We start from the raw sequence: 18,097 nt of genomic DNA, 5'->3' as shown, positions 1-18,097 counted from the left end.
AAGTGCTGTTATTGTGAAGTGGAAACGTCTAGGAGCAACAACGGCATAGCCACCAAGTGGTAGGCCACACAAGCTCACAGAACGGGACCGCCGAGTGCTGAAGCGCGTAGTGCGTAAAGAAATCATCTGTCATCGGTTGCAACACTCACTACCGAGTTCCAAACTGCCTCTGGAAACAACGTCAGCACAAGAACTGTTCGTCGAAAACTTAATGAAATGGATTTCCATGGCCAAGCAGCCGCACACAAGCCTAAGATGACCATGTGCAATGCCAAGCGTCGGCTGGAGTGGTGAAAAGCTCGCTGCCATTGGTCTCTGGAGCAGTGGAAACGCGCTCTCTTGAGTGATGAATCATGCTTCACCATCTGGCAGTCCAACGGACAAATCTGGGTTTGGCGGTTGCCAGGAGAACGCTACCTGCCCCAATGCATAGTGCCAACTGTAAAGTTTGGTGGAGGAGGAATAATGGTCTGGGGCTGATTTTCATGGTTTGGGCTAGGCCCCTTAGTTCCAGTGGGAAATCTTAATGCTACAGCATACAATGACATTCTGTGCTTCAAGACTTTGTGGAAACAGTTTGGGGAAGGCCCTTTCCTGTTTCAGCATGAAAATGCCCCCGTGCACAAAGCGAGGTCCATACAGAAATGGTTTGTCGAGCTCACTGAATGGAAGCAAGTCCTCGCAGCAACGTTTCAACATCTAGTGGAAAGCCTTCCCAGAAGAGTGGAGGCTGTTATAGCAGCAAAGGGGGGACCAACTCCATATTAATGCCAATGATTTTGGAATGAGATGTTCGACCAACAGGTATCCACATACTTTTGGTCATGTGTACCTTGAAAAAAAGGGTAGGTGCGTGGATCAGAAAACCAGTCAGTATCTGGTGTGACCACCATTTGCCTCATGTAGCGTGACACATCTCCTTCGCATAAAGAGTTGATCAGGCTGTTGATTGTGGCCTGTGGAATGTTGTCCCACTCCTCTTCAATGGCTGTGCGAAGTTGCTGGATATTGGCGGGAACGGGAACACGCTGTCGTACAGGTCGATCCAGAACATCCCAAACATGCCAATGGGTGACATGTCTGGTGAGTATGCAGGCCATGGAAGAACTGGGACATTTTCAGCTTTCAGCAATTGTGTACAGATCCTTGCGACATGGGGCTGTGCATTATCATGCTGAAATATGAGGTGATGGCGGCAAAGAATGGCACGACAATGGGCCTCAAGATCTCGTCACGGTATCTCTGTGCATTCAAATTGCCATCGATAAAATGCAATTGTGTTCGTTGCCAATTGCACGCTCCCTCAAAACTTGAGACATCTGTGGCATTGTGTTGTGTGACAAAACTGCACATTTTAGAATGGCCTTTTATTGTCCCTAGCACAAGGTGCACCTGTGTAATGATCATGCTGTTTAATCAGCTTCTTGATATTCCACACCTGTCAGTTGGATGGATTATCTTGGCAAATGAGAAATGCTCACTAACAGGGATGTAAACAAATTTGTGCACTACATTTAAGAGAAATAAGCTATTTGTGCATATGGACATTTTCTGGGATCTTTTATTTCAGCTCATGAAAAATGGGACCAACACTTTACACGTTGCGTTTATATTTTTGTTCAGTATTTATACAGTTGAAGTCGGAAGTTTACATACACCTTAGCCAAATACATTTAAACTCTGTTTTTCACAATTCTTTACATTAATCCTAGTAAAAAGTCCCTGTCTTAGGTCAGTTAGGATCACCACTTCATTTTAAGAATGTGAAATGTCAGAATAATAGTAGAGAGAATGATTTATTTCAGCTTTTATTTCTTTCATCACATTCCCAGTGGGTCAGAAGTTTACATACACTCAATTAGTATTTGGTAGCATTGCCTTTAAATTGTTTAACTTGGGTCAAACGTTTCATGTAGCCTTCCACAAGCTTCCCACAATAAGTTGGGTGAATTTTGGCCCATTCCTCCTGACAGAGCTGGTGTAACTGAGTCAGGTTTGTAGGCCTCCTTGCTCGCACACGCTTTTTCAGTTCTGCCCACACATGTTCTATAGGATTGACGTCAGGGCTTTGTGATGGCCACTCCAATAACTTGACTTTGTTGTCCTTAAGCCATTTTGCCACAACTTTGGAAGTATGCCTGGGGTCATTGTCCATTTGGAAGACCCATTTGAGACCAAGTTGTAACTTCTTGACTGATGTCTTGAGATGTTGCTTCAATATATCCAGATAATTTTCCTTCCTCATGATGCCATCTATTTTGTGAAGTGCACCATTCCCTCCTGCAGCAAAGCACCCCCACAGCATGATGCTGCCACCCCTGTGCTTCATGGTTGGGATGGTGTTCTATGGCTTGCAAGCGACCCCCTTTTTCCTCCAAACATAACTTTGGTCATTATGGCCAAACAGTTCTATTTTTGTTTCATCAGACCAGAAGGCATTTCTCCAAAAAGTACGATCTTTGTCCCCATGTGCAGTTGCAAACCTTAGTCTGGCTTTTTTATGGCTGTTTTGGAGCAGTGGCTTCTTCCTTGCTGAGTGGCCTTTCAGGTTATGTCGATATAGGACTCGTTTTACAGTGGATATAGATACTTTTGTACCTGTTTTCTCCAGCATCTTCACAAGGTCCTTTGCTGTTGTTCTGGGATTGATTTGCACTTTTCGCACCAAAGTACGTTCATCTCTAGCAGACAGAACGCGTCTCCTTCCTGAGCGGTTTGATGGCTGCGTTGACCCATGGTGTTTATACTTGCATACTATTGTTTGTAGAGATGAACGTGGTACCTTCAGGCGTTTGGAAATTGCTCCCAAGGATGAACCAGACTTGTGGAGGTCTACAATTTTTTGGTTGATTTCTTTTGATTTTCCCATGATGTCAAGCAAAGAGGCACTGAGTTTGAAGGTAGGCCTTGAAATACATCCACAGGTACACCTCCAATTGACTCAAATGATGTCAATTAGCTTCTAAAGCCATGACATCATTTTCTGGAATTTTCCAAGCTGTTTAAAGGCACAGTCAACTTAGTGTATGTAAACTTCTGACCCACTGGAATTGTGACACAGTGAATTATAAGTGAAATAATCTGTCTGTAAACAATTGTTGGAAAAATGACTTGTGTCATGCACAAAGTAGATATCCTAACCGACTTGCCAAAACTATAGTTTGTTAACAAGAAATGTGTGGAGTGGTTGAAAAACTAGTTTTAATGACTCCAACCTAAGTGTATGTAAACTTCCGACTTCAACTTTATATATACTGTATATATGTATATATGATGTATAGACATTATGGACAGTGAGGGAAACAAGTATTTGATCCCCTGCTGATTTTGTACGTTTGCCCACTGACAAAGAAATGATCAGTCTATAATTTTAATGGTAGGTTTATTTGAACAGTGAGAGACAGAATAACAACAAAATAATCCAGAAAAACGCATGTTTTAACATAAATATAAAAATGTTATAAATTGATTTGCATTTTAATGAGGGAAATAAGTATTTGACCCCCTCTCAATCAGAAAGATTTCTGGCTCCCAGGTGTCTTTTATACAGGTAACGAGCTGAGATTAGGAGCACACTCTTAAAGGGAGTGCTCCTAATCTCAGTTTGTTACCTGTATAAAAGACACCTGTCCACAGAAGCAATCAATCAATCAAATTCCAAACTCTCCACCATGGCCAAGACCAAAGAGCTCTCCAAGGATGTCAGGGACAAGATTGTAGACCTACACAAGGCTGGAATGGGCTACAAGACCATCGCCAAGCAGCTTGGTGAGAAGGTGACAACAGTTGGTGCGATTATTCGCAAATGGAAGAAACACAAAAGCACTGTCAATCTCCCTCGGCCTGGGGCTCCATGCAAGATCTCACCTCGTGGAGTTGCAATGATCATGAGAACGGTGAGGAATCAGCCCAGAACTACACGGGAGGATCTTGTCAATGATCTCAAGGCAGCTGGGACCATAGTCACCAAGAAAACAATTGGTAACACACTACGCCGTGAAGGACTGAAATCCTGCAGCGCCCGCAAGGTCCCCCTGCTCAAGAAAGCACATATACAGGGCCGTCTGAAGTTTGCCAATGAACATCTGAATGATTCAGAGGAGAACTGGGTGAAAGTGTTGTGGTCAGATGAGACCAAAATCGAGCTCTTTGGCATCAACTCAACTCGCCGTGTTTGGAGGAGGAGGAATGCTGCCTATGACCCCAAGAACACCATCCCCACCGTCAAACATGGAGGTGGAAACATGATGCTTTGGGGGTGTTTTTTCTGCTAAGGGGACAGGACAACTTCACCGCATCAAAGGGACGATGGACGGGGCCATGTACCGTCAAATCTTGGGTGAGAACCTCCTTCCCTCAGCCAGGGCATTGAAAATGGGTCGTGGATGGGTATTCCAGCATGACAATGACCCAAAACACACGGCCAAGGCAACAAAGGAGTGGCTCAAGAAGAAGCACATTAAGGTCCTGGAGTGGCCTAGCCAGTCTCCAGACCTTAATCCCATAGAAAATCTGTGGAGGGAGCTGAAGGTTCGAGTTGCCAAACGTCAGCCTCAAAACCTTAATAACTTGGAGAAGATCTGCAAAGAGGAGTGGAACAAAATCCCTCCTGAGATGTGTGCAAACCTGGTGGCCAACTACAAGAAACGTCTGACCTCTGTGATTGCCAACAAGGGTTTTGCCACCAAGTACTAAGTCATGTTTTGCAGAGGGGTCAAATACTTATTTCCCTCATTAAAATGCAAATCAATTGATAACATTTTTGACATGCGTTTTTTCTGGATTTTTTTGTTGTTATTCTGTCTCTCACTGTTCAAATAAACCTACCATTAAAATTATAGACTGATTATGTCTTTGTCAGTGGGCAAACTTACAAAATCAGCAGGGGATCAAATACTTTTTTCCCTCACTGTATGTAGTATATCTGAAGAATACGTAGGATAGAATAGCATATGTACAGCAATAGTTGAATAGGATGGCCTTGAATAGAATACAGTATATACATATAAAATGGGTATATAATCAGTATTAAAGTGACCAGTGTTTCCTTGTCTATGTACACAGGGCAGCAGCCTCTAAGGTGCAGGGTTGAGTAACTGGATGGTAGCCAGGGCAGGGTACTGGGTGGAGGCTGGCTAATGATGGCTATTTAACAGTGATGGCCTTGAGATAGAAGCTGATTTTCAGTCTCTCGGTCCCAGCTTTGATGCACCTGTACTGACCTTGCCTTCTGGATGATAGCGGGGTGAACAGGCCGTGGCTCGGGTGGCTGAGGTCCTTGATGATTTTCTTGGCCTTCCTGTGACACCGGGTGCTGTAGATGTCCTGGAGGGCAGGCAGTGTGCCCCCGGTGATGCGTTGGGCAGACCGCACCACCCTCTGGAGAGCCCTGCGGTTGCGGACGTTGCAGTTGTAAAAAGATTTTTAGGGGCCAAGCGGAATTTCTTCAACCTCCTGTCTGTGTGGGTTGCAATTTCAGATTGTCAATGATGTGTACGCCGAGGAACTTAAAGCTTTTCACCTTCTCTACTGTGGCCCCGTTGATGTGGATGGGGGCATGCTCCATCTGCTGTCTCCTTAAATCCACAATCAGCTCCTTCGTTTTGTTGAGAGGTTATTTTCCTGGCACCACTCTGCCAGGGCCCTCATCTCCTTCCTGTAGGCTGTCTAGTCGTTGTTGGTAATCAGGCCTACCACTGTTGTGTCGTCTGCAAACTTGATGATTGAGTTGGAGGCGTGCGTGGCCACGGAGTCATTGGTGAACAGGGAGTACAGGAGGGGGCTGAGCACCATCCCTTGTGGGGCCCCTGTGTTGATGATCAGCATAGTGGAGGTGTTGTTGCCTACCTTCACCACCTGGGGTGCGGCCCATCAGAAAGTCCAGGACCCAGTTGCACAGGGAGGGGTTCAGACCCTGGGCCCCGAGCTTAATAATGAGCTTGGCGGGTACTATGGTGTTGAAGGCTGAGCTGTAGTCAATGAACAGCATTCTTACATAGGTATTTCTCTTGTCCAGATGGGATAGGGCAGTGTGCAGTGTGATGGCAATTGCATCGTCTGTGGATCTATTGGGGCGGTAAGCAAATTGAAGTGGGTCTAGGGTGACAGGTAAGGTGGTGGTGGTATGATCCTTAACTATCAATCAATCAATCAATTTTATTTTATATAGCCCTTCTTACATCAGCTAATATCTCGAAGTGCTGTACAGAAACCCAGCCTAAAACCCCAAACAGCTAGTAATGCAGGTGTAGAAGCACGGTGGCTAGGAAAAACTCCCTAGAAAGGCAAAACCTAGGAAGAAACCTAGAGAGGAACCAGGCTATGAGGGGTGGCCAGTCCTCTTCTGGCTGTGCCGGGTGGAGATTATAACAGAACCATGCCAAGATGTTCAAAAATGTTCATAAGTGACAAGCATGGTCAAATAATAATCAGGAATAAATCTCAGTTGGCTTTTCATAGCCGATCATTAGAGTTTAAAACAGCAGGTCTGGGACAGGTAGGGGTTCCATAACCGCAGGCAGAACAGTTTAAACTGGAATAGCAGCAAGGCCAGGCGGACTGGGGACAGCAAGGAGTCACCATGGCCGGTAGTCCCGACGTATGGTCCTAGGGCTCAGGTCTCTCAGTTGGCTTTTCATAGCCGATCATTTAGAGTTGAAAACAGCAGGTCTGGGACAGGTAGGGGTTTCGTAGCCGCAGGCAGAACAGTTGAAACTGGAATAGCAGCAAGGCCAGGCGGACTGGGGACAGCAAGGTGTCATCATGCCCGGTAGTCCTGACGTATGGTCCTAGGGCTCAGGTTCTCAGAGAGAAAGAGAGAACGAGAGAATTAGAGAGAGCATACTTAAATTCACACAGGACACTGGATAAGACAGGAGAAGTACTCCAGGTATAACCAACTAACCCCAGCCCCCCGACACATAAACTACTGCAGCATAAATACTGGAGGCTGAGACAGGAGCGGTCCGGAGACACTGTGGCCCCATCCGAAGAAACCCCGGACAGGGCCAAACAGGAAGGATATAACCCCACCCACTCCGCCAAAGCACAGCCCCCGCACCACTAGAGGGATATCCCCAACCACCAACTTACAATCCTGAGACAAGGCCGAGTATAGCCCACAGAGGTCTCCACCACAGCACAAACCAAGGGGGGGCGCCAACCCAGACAGGAAGATCACGTCAGTAACTCAACCCACTCAAGTGACGCACCCCTCCCAGGGACGGCATGAAAGAGCACCAGCAAGCCAGTGACTCAGCCCCCTGCAACAGGGTTAGAGGCAGAGAACCCCAGTGGAGAGGGGAACCGGCCCGGCAGAGACAGCAAGGGCTGTTCGTTGCTCCAGCCTTTCCGTTCACCTTCACGCTCCTGGGCCAGACTACACTCAATCATATGACCTACTGAAGAGATAAGTCTTCAGTAAAGACTTAAAGGTTGAGACCGAGTCTGCGTCTCTCACATGGGTAGGCAGACTGTTCCATAAAAATGGAGATCTATAGGAGAAAGCCCTGCCTCCCGCTGTTTGCTTAGAAATTCTAGGGACAATTAGGAGGCCTGCGTCTTGTGACCGTAGCGTACGTATTGGTATGTACGGCAGGACCAACTCGGAAAGATAGGTAGGAGCAAGCCCATGTAACGCTTTATAGGTTAACAGTAAAACCTTGAAATCAGCCCTTGCCTTAACAGGAAGCCAGTGTAGGGAAGCTAGCACTGGAGTAATATGATCAAATTTCTTGGTTCTAGTCAGGATTCTAGCAGCCGTATTTAGCACTAACTGAAGTTTATTTAGTGCTTTATCCGGGTAGCCGGAAAATAGAGCATTGCAGTAGTCTAATCTAGAAGTAACAAATGCATGGATTAATTTTTTCTGCATCATTTTTGGACAGAAAATTTCTGATTTTTGCAATGTTACGTAGATGGAAAAAAGCTGTCCTTGAAACAGTCTTGATATGTTCGCCAAAAGAGAGATCAGGGTCAAGAGTAACGCCTAGGTCCTTCACAGTTTTATTTGAGACGACTTTACAACCATCAAGATGAATTGTCAGATTTAACAGAAGATCTCTTTGTTTCTTGGGACCTAGTACAAGCATCTCTGTTTTGTCCGAGTTTAAAAGTAAAAAGTTTTCAGCCATCCACTTCCTTATGTCTGAAACACAGGCTTCTAGCGAGGGCAATTTTGGGGCTTCACCATGCTTCATTGAAATGTACAGCTGTGTGTCATCCGCATAGCAGTGAAAGTTAACATTATGTTTTCGAATAACATCCCCAAGAGGTAAAATATATAGTGAAAACAATAGTGGTCCTAAAACGGAACCTTGAGGAACACCGAAATGTACAGTTGATTTGTCGGAGGACAGACCATTCACAGAGACAAACTGATATCTTTCCGACAGGTAGGATCTAAACCAGGCCAGAACTTGTCCGTGTAGACCAATTTGGGTTTCCAGTCTCTCCAAAAGAATGTGGTGATCGATGGTGTCAAAGGCAGCACTAAGGTCTAGTAGCACGAGGACAGATGCAGAGCCTCGGTCTGACGCCATTAAAAGGTCATTTACCACCTTCACAAGTGCAGTCTCAGTGCTATGATGGGGTCTAAAACCAGACTGAAGCATTTCGTATACATTGTTTGTCTTCAGAAAGGCAGTGAGTTGCTGCGCAACAGCTTTTTCTAAAATTTTTGAGAGGAATGGAAGATTCGATATAGGCCGATAGTTTTTTATATTTTCCGGGTCAAGGTTTGGCTTTTTCAAGAGAGGCTTTATCACTGCCACTTTTAGTGAGTTTGGTACACATCCGGTGGATAGAGAGCTGTTTATTATGTTCAACATAGGAGGGCCAAGCACAGGAAGCAGCTCCTTCAGCAGTTTAGTAGGAATAGGATCCAGTATGCAGCTTGAAGGTTTAGAGGCCATGATTATTTTCATCATTGTGTCAAGAGATATAGTACTAAAACACTTAAGTGTCTCTCCCGATCCCAGGCCCTCGCAGAGCTGTGCAGATCCAGGACAGCTAAGCCCTGGAGGAATACGCAGATTCAAAGAGGAGTCCGTAATTTGCTTTCTAATGGTCATGATCTTTTCCTCAAAGAAGTTCATGAATTTATCACTGCTGAAGTGAAAACCATCCTCTCTTGGGGAATGCTGCTTTTTAGTTAGCTTTGCAACAGTATCAAAAAGAAATTTTGGATTGTTCTTATTTTCCTCGATTAATTTGGAAAAGTAGGATGATCGAGCAGCAGTGAGGGCTCTTCGGTACTGCACGGTACTGTCTTTCCAAGCTAGTCGGAAGACTTCCAGTTTGGTGTGGCGCCATTTCCGTTCCAATTTCCTGGAAGCTTGCTTCAAAGCTCGGGTATTTTCTGTATACCAGGGAGCTAGTTTCTTATGACAAATGTTTTTCGTTTTTAGGGGTGCAACTGCATCTAGGGTATTGCGCAAGGTTAAATTGAGTTCCTCAGTTAAGTGGTTAACTGATTTTTGTCCTCTGACGTCCTTGGGTAGGCAGAAGGAGTCTGGAAGGGCATCAATGAATTTTTGTGTTGTCTGAGAATTTATAGCACGACTTTTGATGCTCCTTGGTTGGGGTCTGAGCAGATTATTTGTTGCGATTGCAAACGTAATAAAATGGTGGTCCGATAGTCCAGGATTTTGTGGAAAAACATTAAGATCTACAACATTTATTCCATGGGACAAAACTAGGTCCAGAGTATGACTGTGGCAGTGAGTAGGTCCAGAGACATGTTGGACAAAACCCACTGAGTCGATAATGGCTCCGAAAGACTTTTGGAGTGGGTCTGTGGACTTCTCCATGTGAATATTAAAATCACCAAAAATTAGAATATGATCTGCTATGACTACAAGGTCTGATAGGAATTCAGGAAACTCAGAGAGGAACGCTGTATATGGCCCAGGAGGCCTGTAAACAGTAGCTATAAAAAGTGATTGAGTAGGCTGCATAGATTTCATGACTAGAAGCTCGAAAGATGAAAACGTCATTTTTTTTTTGTAAATTGAAATTTGCTATCGTAAATGTTAGCAACACCTCCGCCTTTGCGGGATGCACGGGGAATATGGTCACTAGTGTAACCAGGAGGTGAGGCCTCATTTAACACAGCAAATTCATCAGGCTTAAGCCATGTTTCAGTCAGGCCAATCACATCAAGATTATGATCAGTGATTAGTTCATTGACTATGACTGCCTTTGAAGTGAGGGATCTAACATTAAGTAACCCTATTTTGAGATGTGAGGTATCACGATCTCTTTCAATAATGGCAGGAATGGAGGAGGTCTTTATCCTAATAAGATTGCTAGGGTGAACACCACCATGTTTAGTTTTGCCCAACCTAGGTCGAGGCACAGACACAGTCTCAATGGGTATGGCTGAGCTGACTACACTGACTATGCTATTGGCAGACTCCACTAAGCTGGCAGGTTGGCTAACAGCCTGCTGCCTGGCCTGCACCCTATTTCACTGTGGGGCTAGAGGAGTTAGAGCCCTATCTATGTTGGTAGATAAGAGGAGAGCACCCCTCCAGTTAGGATGGAGTCCGTCACTCCTCAGCAGGTCAGGCTTGATCCTGTTTGTGGGTGAGTCCCAGAAAGAGGGCCAATTATCCACAAATGTTATCTTTTGGGAGGGGCAGAAAACAGTTTTCAACCAGCGATTGAGTGCTGAGACTCTGCTGTAGAGCTCGTCACTTCCCCTAACTGGGAGGGGGCCAGAGACTAGTCTCTCAAAGCACTTCATGATGACAGAGGTGAGTGCTACGGGGCGATAGTCAATTAGTTCAGTTACCTTCGCTTTCTTGGGTACAGGAACAATGGTGAACATCTTGAAGCAAGTGGGGAAAGCAGACTGGGATAGGGAGAGATTGAATATGTCCGTAAACACTCCAGCCAGCTGGTCTGCGCATGCTCTGAGGACGCCATCTTCATCCCTACCTCTCTTGTGTCTTGTGTGTGACTGGTCTGTTCTAGTAGCCATTTGCCCTGTCCCGCTCCATCTCCCATGTATAAACAATGTCTGGGCCATAGAAATAGAATTAATAGAACTGGTGCCCAATTCAAGTCAATAATGGCATAATGGGTGGACTGGCAGCCATTGCGAGTGTACCCATAGCAGAGACAGAAGAGGAAGCGAGACATCCCACTCACAGTTTATCTCCGGTTCATATAAAGTAAATGAACTAAGCAGACCAGGCCCAGCTGCTAATGCATTGGGAGAGCCACCCCCTTAAGGAACTTACCATTTTTTATTTTGAGGGGTAAAAGGCCTGAACGGTACATTTTCATTCATGCACCATTTGCCCATAGGAGCAAACCTTCACAAAAAATACATTCCATTGCCATAGAAATAGAAGGAATTTTGTATCACCTTAGATCAGGATATTATACTTTCATTTTGTTCCTTACCTGGTAAAATATTATGTTGAAAATGTAGTGCTGTTCAGTGCTCATGTATCTGGTTAGGAATGATACTATCTGAAATCGATGAGTTGGAAATACTTTGTGTAATGAGCAGGTGCAACTGAACATTTTCCTTATTATTAGTGTTGAATATGCCCCCTGTGGTCAATGTGGGTACTCTGACGTGGGGATGAATTTGTGCTGATTGTCTCTCCCCTGCTAGACACGACCCACACCACCTCACCTCACCTCAGCCATGGCTGAGAACATCCTGGCAGCCGCCTGCGAGAGTGAGACACGCAAGGCTGCCAAGAGGATGCGCCTGGATGTCTACCAAGCACATGTGAGTGCTCTGATTGTGTGTGTGCGTCTGTGTGTACGTCGGGGTGTGTGTGTGTACGTGTGTGTATCTTTTCAGGTGGGTGGATGTACTGTCTATGTCTTCTAATAGCCAATGGCAAAGTCTGTTCTTAACCTTGAGTATATTATATACATGGAAGTGGGACTAAAAACTCTCTCATCTCGTCTCCCCTCAGGAGGAGCAGATAGCACTTGACAAGCCCAGTTCTCGCGAGCCGGCCTCCCTGGCCCACTCTGCCTACTCCCTGGCCGCCTCGGCCTACTCCCAGGACCAGCTCTACACCAATGGTGGGCTAAACTACAGCTACCGTGGTTACGGGGGCCTGGGCGCTAGCATGCAACACCCAGTCTCACTGACAACCGCCACTGCTCAGAGCAACGGTGAGAGAGCATGCTTCACCTCTTTATTTGGCCAGAGAATGGCAGTTTAGAGTAGCAGCATACCTTAGCTTACCTGAAGCATGTTGCTCGTACTGTAGCAGCATCACTGGATGAGTTTAGAACAGACTGAGACGTATTGAAACGTATCGAGAAATCAATTCTTGCCCATATTTGGACGTAGCAAACATTTTCTAAAAATACAGGTGCAACTCATAAAAAATATATTTCCTACAGTTGATAAGTGGATAAGAAAGCATATTTATGATTTCCAATAGTTACAATTATAGTAAAATGCCCCCAGTACGTGTTTTCATTTGAGTGTGCGTTGTCTTTCCCCAGGCCCTACTGACCTCAGCATGAAGTCCCTGGGGTCCAACTCTTCATCGGCCAGCTCAAACAGTCACGGGCGGAGTGCTGTTGGCGTAGGTGGCGGGGCCTCGGCACAGCTCAGCCCCACAGAGATCACGGCCGTGCGGCAGCTCATCGCCGGCTACCGCGAGTCGGCCGCGTTCCTGCTCCGCTCGGCCGACGAGCTGGAGACCCTGATCCTGCAGCAAAACTGAGCCGGAAAATCCTCCTCCCCGTCTCCCTCCTTCTCCCTCTCTCTCGCCGACTCTCCCACACGACCCCTAACCAATCACTCTCCCACTCACCAGATCCATCTGTCTGTGATTCGTCCTCCACTGACCTGTACACTCTCCCCGTCTCCAGGAGGGAGGCATGCAACAGTGCTACATTCCTCTAATCTAATAGTCTAACCCCCCCGTTTTAATCGTTTTAACATCAGTGCGTGGAGAGAAAGAGCACTGTCTGCGACGACTTGGGAACAGCATTTCTCCCTCTCTTGAACCACCTGTAAAGGAACAAGCTCCCTCCAATCATAACAGCTCTCCCTCACCTCCACAGCTCTGTGGAAAGAAGAGAGATGACAGGGAGAGAGCCGTAAATGAGTCTACCTAGTGATGTGGGGGAGAGTGGTGGGACTGGAGCACTGGAGAACACTGCAGGGTTGTGCTGTGATGAGAAGAGACCAGCGCCCCCTTGTATGAGGAAGAGAAGTGGATCCTTTTTGTGTTCCAGGAAGCTCAATGTGCTACAGTACACAGATCACAGATCCCCTCACCAAGCTCGCCATCCCCAATAACAATGAAAACGAGACTCTCTGAATAGTAGTAACAAAATGTTTGTTGATGACAAATACTTTTGATTTGAGATCTGAATTTGTTTGTTTAACTATAAGAAGACATTTTGAACCACTTTTTGGATAAACAGAGGCTAAGGAAGAAGGCTGGAAAGAAAGAGACAACTTGTTGCGCTCAGTGTAAATAAACTCTCTCTGTCCTAAAGCACTTTCCCATGATTCAGACCTCACCTCCCCATTGAGTAATAAAGAACTCGATGTCCCTGGGAGCAACACTTTAACTTATGCATTATGGAGATGCCATCTATTCCACATGGAAATACCTCAGATCTACTACTGGGTGGCGACATCACACAATGCTCATCACACAACGCTCACCAGTTACTACCTGATGTGTTCAGTGTTTTCATAGACCTGCAGGAAGCAAAGTCTTAACCATTTCAAGAAGATTCCAGAATAAATATTGTAACTATAGTTCAAATTTTACAAAAGTATTGTTTGTCCCGTTATTTGTATACTGTAAATATTCAGTCCATATTTGATTCTAGAAACACCATGAAGAGAACATGAAAAAGCATCAGTAAAATGAAGGACTGGGGGCAAGGAAGTATTTTCTGTGGGAGAATGAAACTCTCCAACGATAGAGTCCCCCCTGTTTTCCAACCCTCTGGTGGCTCGTTGCTCCCCCATCAATTCCAGGTTTTGGTTTGTCCCGACTCATCACTCGATGATACCCTGTCTCTTTCTGTGTCTGGTTCTGCATTCCTCTCATGAACCTATCCCCCTCCTCTGGACCTATACATCCACCACCCCCTTCTCCTCCCTGACCTGAGGCCAGTCCAGCTTGGATCTGGGAGGGATAATTTATGTCTTTGTCTATTGACTCTTTGAGATGGCCATTAATCCACGCTGCTGCTATATGTACCAGACTTTTGCCACAGACGTGTAACCTCAAGTCAGGACACCATCATCCTGCACAACCAGAGCACCTCAAGACAACAACACAAACAAAAAAAAGCTAAAACTACTCAAAATGGATAACAGAGACTAAAATCGAACTTTTAAAAAACGACATGCCATCCCAGTCAGTTGTTTCTCTCTGCTACTAGGCACTCTGGTTGATCTTTTTGTTCTTTCATAGGGCTGTGTTGTTTGTACAGTGACTTTTTCCTTTTTGCTTTCTTCATGTCTTTGAACCTCTGGAGGCGTATAGGGATCAGTGTGCTCCTCTTGCAGCCACTCACAAGGGTGCTCTGGGCCTATCTTACTGTATAATGTGCAGTCAAAGTCTGGGAGGTTTGTACCTTTTAGAATGAGTGTGAGAGAAAAAAATGCTAAATGTTTCTTCAAGAGGCAAGCCAGAAGGGGCTCATTGATGTGTCACTGTAATTTGCTCCCTTTTGCACACTGAAGCAACAGAAATCTGTGACGGGGGCCCTGCTTGTTCAGGGCTCCATCTTGCGCTGGTGAGGTGTGTCCTACTAAAGGAAAGAGGACGAGTATTGCAATGCAGTTGATAATCATCACATTCCTGGCCCTTGAAAGCATAGTGTTAAAGAAAATAGGCTACCTGAACCCATAGTGTGTGTCCTACGACGTATCACAACCACCACTATTGAGGGGGACCCTTGTGTAAATGAAAGCCATTGATTTAGGTGTGCTAGCTCCGTGGCCTGAGATTGAATGGAGCACTGTGCTCACTGGTGACCCACTCTGAACCACAGAACAACACCTTGATCTAGCCGCCCAGCATACATGTGCAATGTCAAATCTGATCTCCATAATGAGTACACATTGATGTACAAATATTTAATTTATGGAAATATTATGGCTGGATAGAAAGTAGAAAATAGAGTCCAAGACGTCCTATTTATCGCAGACAAGCTCTTGATTAGATCTGCTTAGTGGGTAAAAACGACACAAACACAAGAGAAATATGCAAAATGACCAGTCAAGGGGAAACCCCTCACTGTGTTCTCTCGCAACGTGGCTGTGAGGGCTTCAAAATTAGTTTTCTTATAAGTATCGCCCTCATTTCTGTGGATCCATTCCTCACTCTGCTCCTGCCCTGGGGGTCTTAGGCTACAATTACCTCAGCACATACAACTATAGCAGTGTATCAGTACAGTAACATAGTAGATTAATTACAGTATGACAGGTTTTTTTTTTTTTTGGGGGGTTAACTTCAATCTTAAAACTGCCCTTTTGCCATTGCAGGTTTGAGGTTTCAAAGGATTGCCAGACAAGTAGTACACGCAGTACTGTGGCCAAACTGTACATAGTGCTGTAAGAGTTTATGATCTTACAGAGTGGATGCTAGTGCCAGTGTTGTCGTCCTATGTATTTCCCTATTACCCCAGGTCAACACAGAGTGATGGATTGATGGATCCCACCTCTTTAGAAATGACTGCTGAATTTTGTAACGTCAAATGCCACAAACATCTGCTATATGGTTTTAAGAAGAAGAAGAAGAAGAAGAAGAAGAAGAAGAAGAAGAAGAAGAAGAAGAAGAAGAAGAAGAAGAAGAAGAAGAAGAAGAAGAAGAAGAAGAAGAAGAAGAAGAAGAAGAAGAAGATTGTGATAGTTATGCATTTGTAATATAGCCAAGGGACAATTAAATGTATCTGTACAAAGGTGGTAAGAGATGAGATTATATAGTAAAGAGGCTCTCGCTAAATACTCCTCCCTCCTCCGTTTGCACCTCTGGGGTTTGCTCTGTAGTTTCTCACAAACAGCTACATACATTAAGAGAACATACTGTAAAAATAGGCAAAGACAATCTTGGAAAGGTGTAACTTGCTCACGGTTTGATATCCATTCCTTTTCTGTGTGCAGCTATTGTATACAGTGCGTCTTGGAGATGACAAGTATTTTAGCCATAATCAGAGCATTCTTACTCATACTTCTGACTCCTCAAGAGCGGTGGAGCACTCATAGTGGCCCACTGTCGATACACATTTTTATCTGATTTCTATTTTTATTATTAATTTTGTTCTTATTTTATATATATTTTGTAGTGCAAGTAAGTGGTCTTTTCAAATAATATTTTGTACAAAAACCAACATCTCAAGTGAAGTTACTCTGTATGCCTATACTGTACATTCCAAACAAGGATGTCAACACGTTTAACAACCAACCTGACCAGCATCACGTTTAGTGATGTGACCTCAGACCTCTGTGCCCAACACAAAACCTACACCCTGCCAAATGCTTGAGGGAGTGCCCTCTGTTAAGATTAGCATTGTTGACCTTGTGAATAGTGTCAAACATTGTTGATTGGAGCCATGATTATTTTCCTGCTTAGGGCCAACAAGACTTGACATGCCAGAGAATGTGCCAACCAAGCACAGACCAAGTCTATGGCCTTAACCATGCCCTTCATGAAACCAACTCCCATACTACTGTATGTATCTCTACCCCTGGGAATGCTATGTGGTAGTGTCAGCACTTCAGTGGAGGGGCAGTGTTTTGAGTGAAGAGCAGTGGCATTTTGCTGTGGGAAAGGTGTGATTCCCTTATCATACCGTTTTTAGCTCCAGCTGACATTGGATTACATTGGAGCTCATTGACTTTACAAATGACGCCCCCAACAGAGACGGTTCCACTCGGACAGGTGCAGGTGCGGTGTGGTGCTGGTCAGGGTACCGTGAATGAACACACACTTTTAAAAAATATATCTGCTTTGGTCAGATGTATAGCTCGACATAAAAAACAATAAAGGAGAAAAAAAAGAAGAAAAAAAACTTTTATTTTTCTATCAGGGCAGTGTACAGCTACAGTCAAATCAAAATGGTTTTTCCAATAATAGTCTGTTTTATTTAATAATTTGGTGGTGCTTTAGATTCCTTGGTTCTGTTTTAGGTTTTCCGCTTTACCTACTGTACCAGAAGCTGATTGTCTTTTTCTCAGTTTCGATTTGTACCTAATACCAATGTGAAACTGTATTTTCCTCCTGAGTTTGGACTCAGTGGAAGTGTGATGTTTACATGTACAGATTTTTGCAATTATTTTTGTCATTTTATTTCATTTCGTCATTTCTCTCCTCCTCCCCACTCTGTTAATCTAATACCTTGTACATTGATGGGAAATGGGACCGTGTCTAAATAAGGTTAATGTCACACATTTAGAAACTGGTTGTTGGGAGAGCTGTGTGCTTGGCTGAAGGAATGCCCTCTCCTTAGCTGACCTGATACACACAAACCAGTGGGTCACAGTGAACTGAAGCTCTGGTGTGACTACTTTACCAATATATGAGAATTGGTTCCACAGTGAATGATAAGCCATTGACATACCCTTTGCAGGGTTTTCTAGATTATTAGTATATTTAGCGAGAAAAAACTAAACTGCAGACAAAAACCTCAGGAAAAGGACATCACTTTTTTAACACGTCTTACTGAAGGGCCCATTTCCCTCTTTAATACCATATAAATTATATCAAAAATAAGTATTCTTTTTTTATATTTATTGTGTTACATATATAACAGTGGAGACCTTTTTTCCAGTACATGTGGCTAAATATTTTAATTATTTAGAAAAGTGTTGATAATATATATGTAAAGCAACTTAAAGATTGAAAAAAATAAGAAAAAAACGATTTCTGTTTGTTTAATGTGAAACAGCATGGGTGGTTATTTTACCTAACATATCACTTTGATTAATGAAAAACCAATGATTTCAAATTAAGCTTTCTTCAGTGTGATGTCACTGCTAAGGTAAAATGTTTCCAAACTTAAAAATTAGACTTTTTTCTCCCAAGCTGTACATCACAAAGCTAAATATACTAATAAAACAGTGTGCTATCAAACAGAA

General features: G+C 44.3%; 1 protein-coding gene across 2 annotated transcripts in view; it reads left to right on the top strand.

Annotated features, from left to right (window-relative positions):
* The window catches only part of LOC121538177 (nucleolar protein 4-like), a 177,620-nt gene extending 162,159 nt beyond the window's left edge, over nt 1-15,461 (top strand). Inside the window, exons 9-11 of one of the 2 annotated variants that reach the window (XM_041845985.2) lie at nt 11,630-11,749; nt 11,943-12,054; nt 12,487-15,461. In XM_041845985.2, the coding sequence (XP_041701919.1) occupies nt 11,630-11,749; nt 11,943-12,054; nt 12,487-12,710 (456 nt within the window). In that variant the 3' untranslated portion in view covers nt 12,711-15,461. Of the gene's footprint in view, nt 1-11,629; nt 11,750-11,942; nt 12,148-12,486 lie in introns of both variants that reach the window. The other variant, XM_041845984.2, reaches the window with a different exon arrangement.
* The last annotated feature ends 2,636 nt before the right edge of the window (nt 15,462-18,097 follow it).

Source organism: Coregonus clupeaformis, chromosome 24 (assembly GCF_020615455.1).
Source record: "Coregonus clupeaformis isolate EN_2021a chromosome 24, ASM2061545v1, whole genome shotgun sequence".
NCBI classification, from domain to species: Eukaryota; Metazoa; Chordata; class Actinopteri; order Salmoniformes; family Salmonidae; genus Coregonus; species Coregonus clupeaformis.
This window is presented reverse-complemented; position numbering and strand designations above follow the sequence as displayed.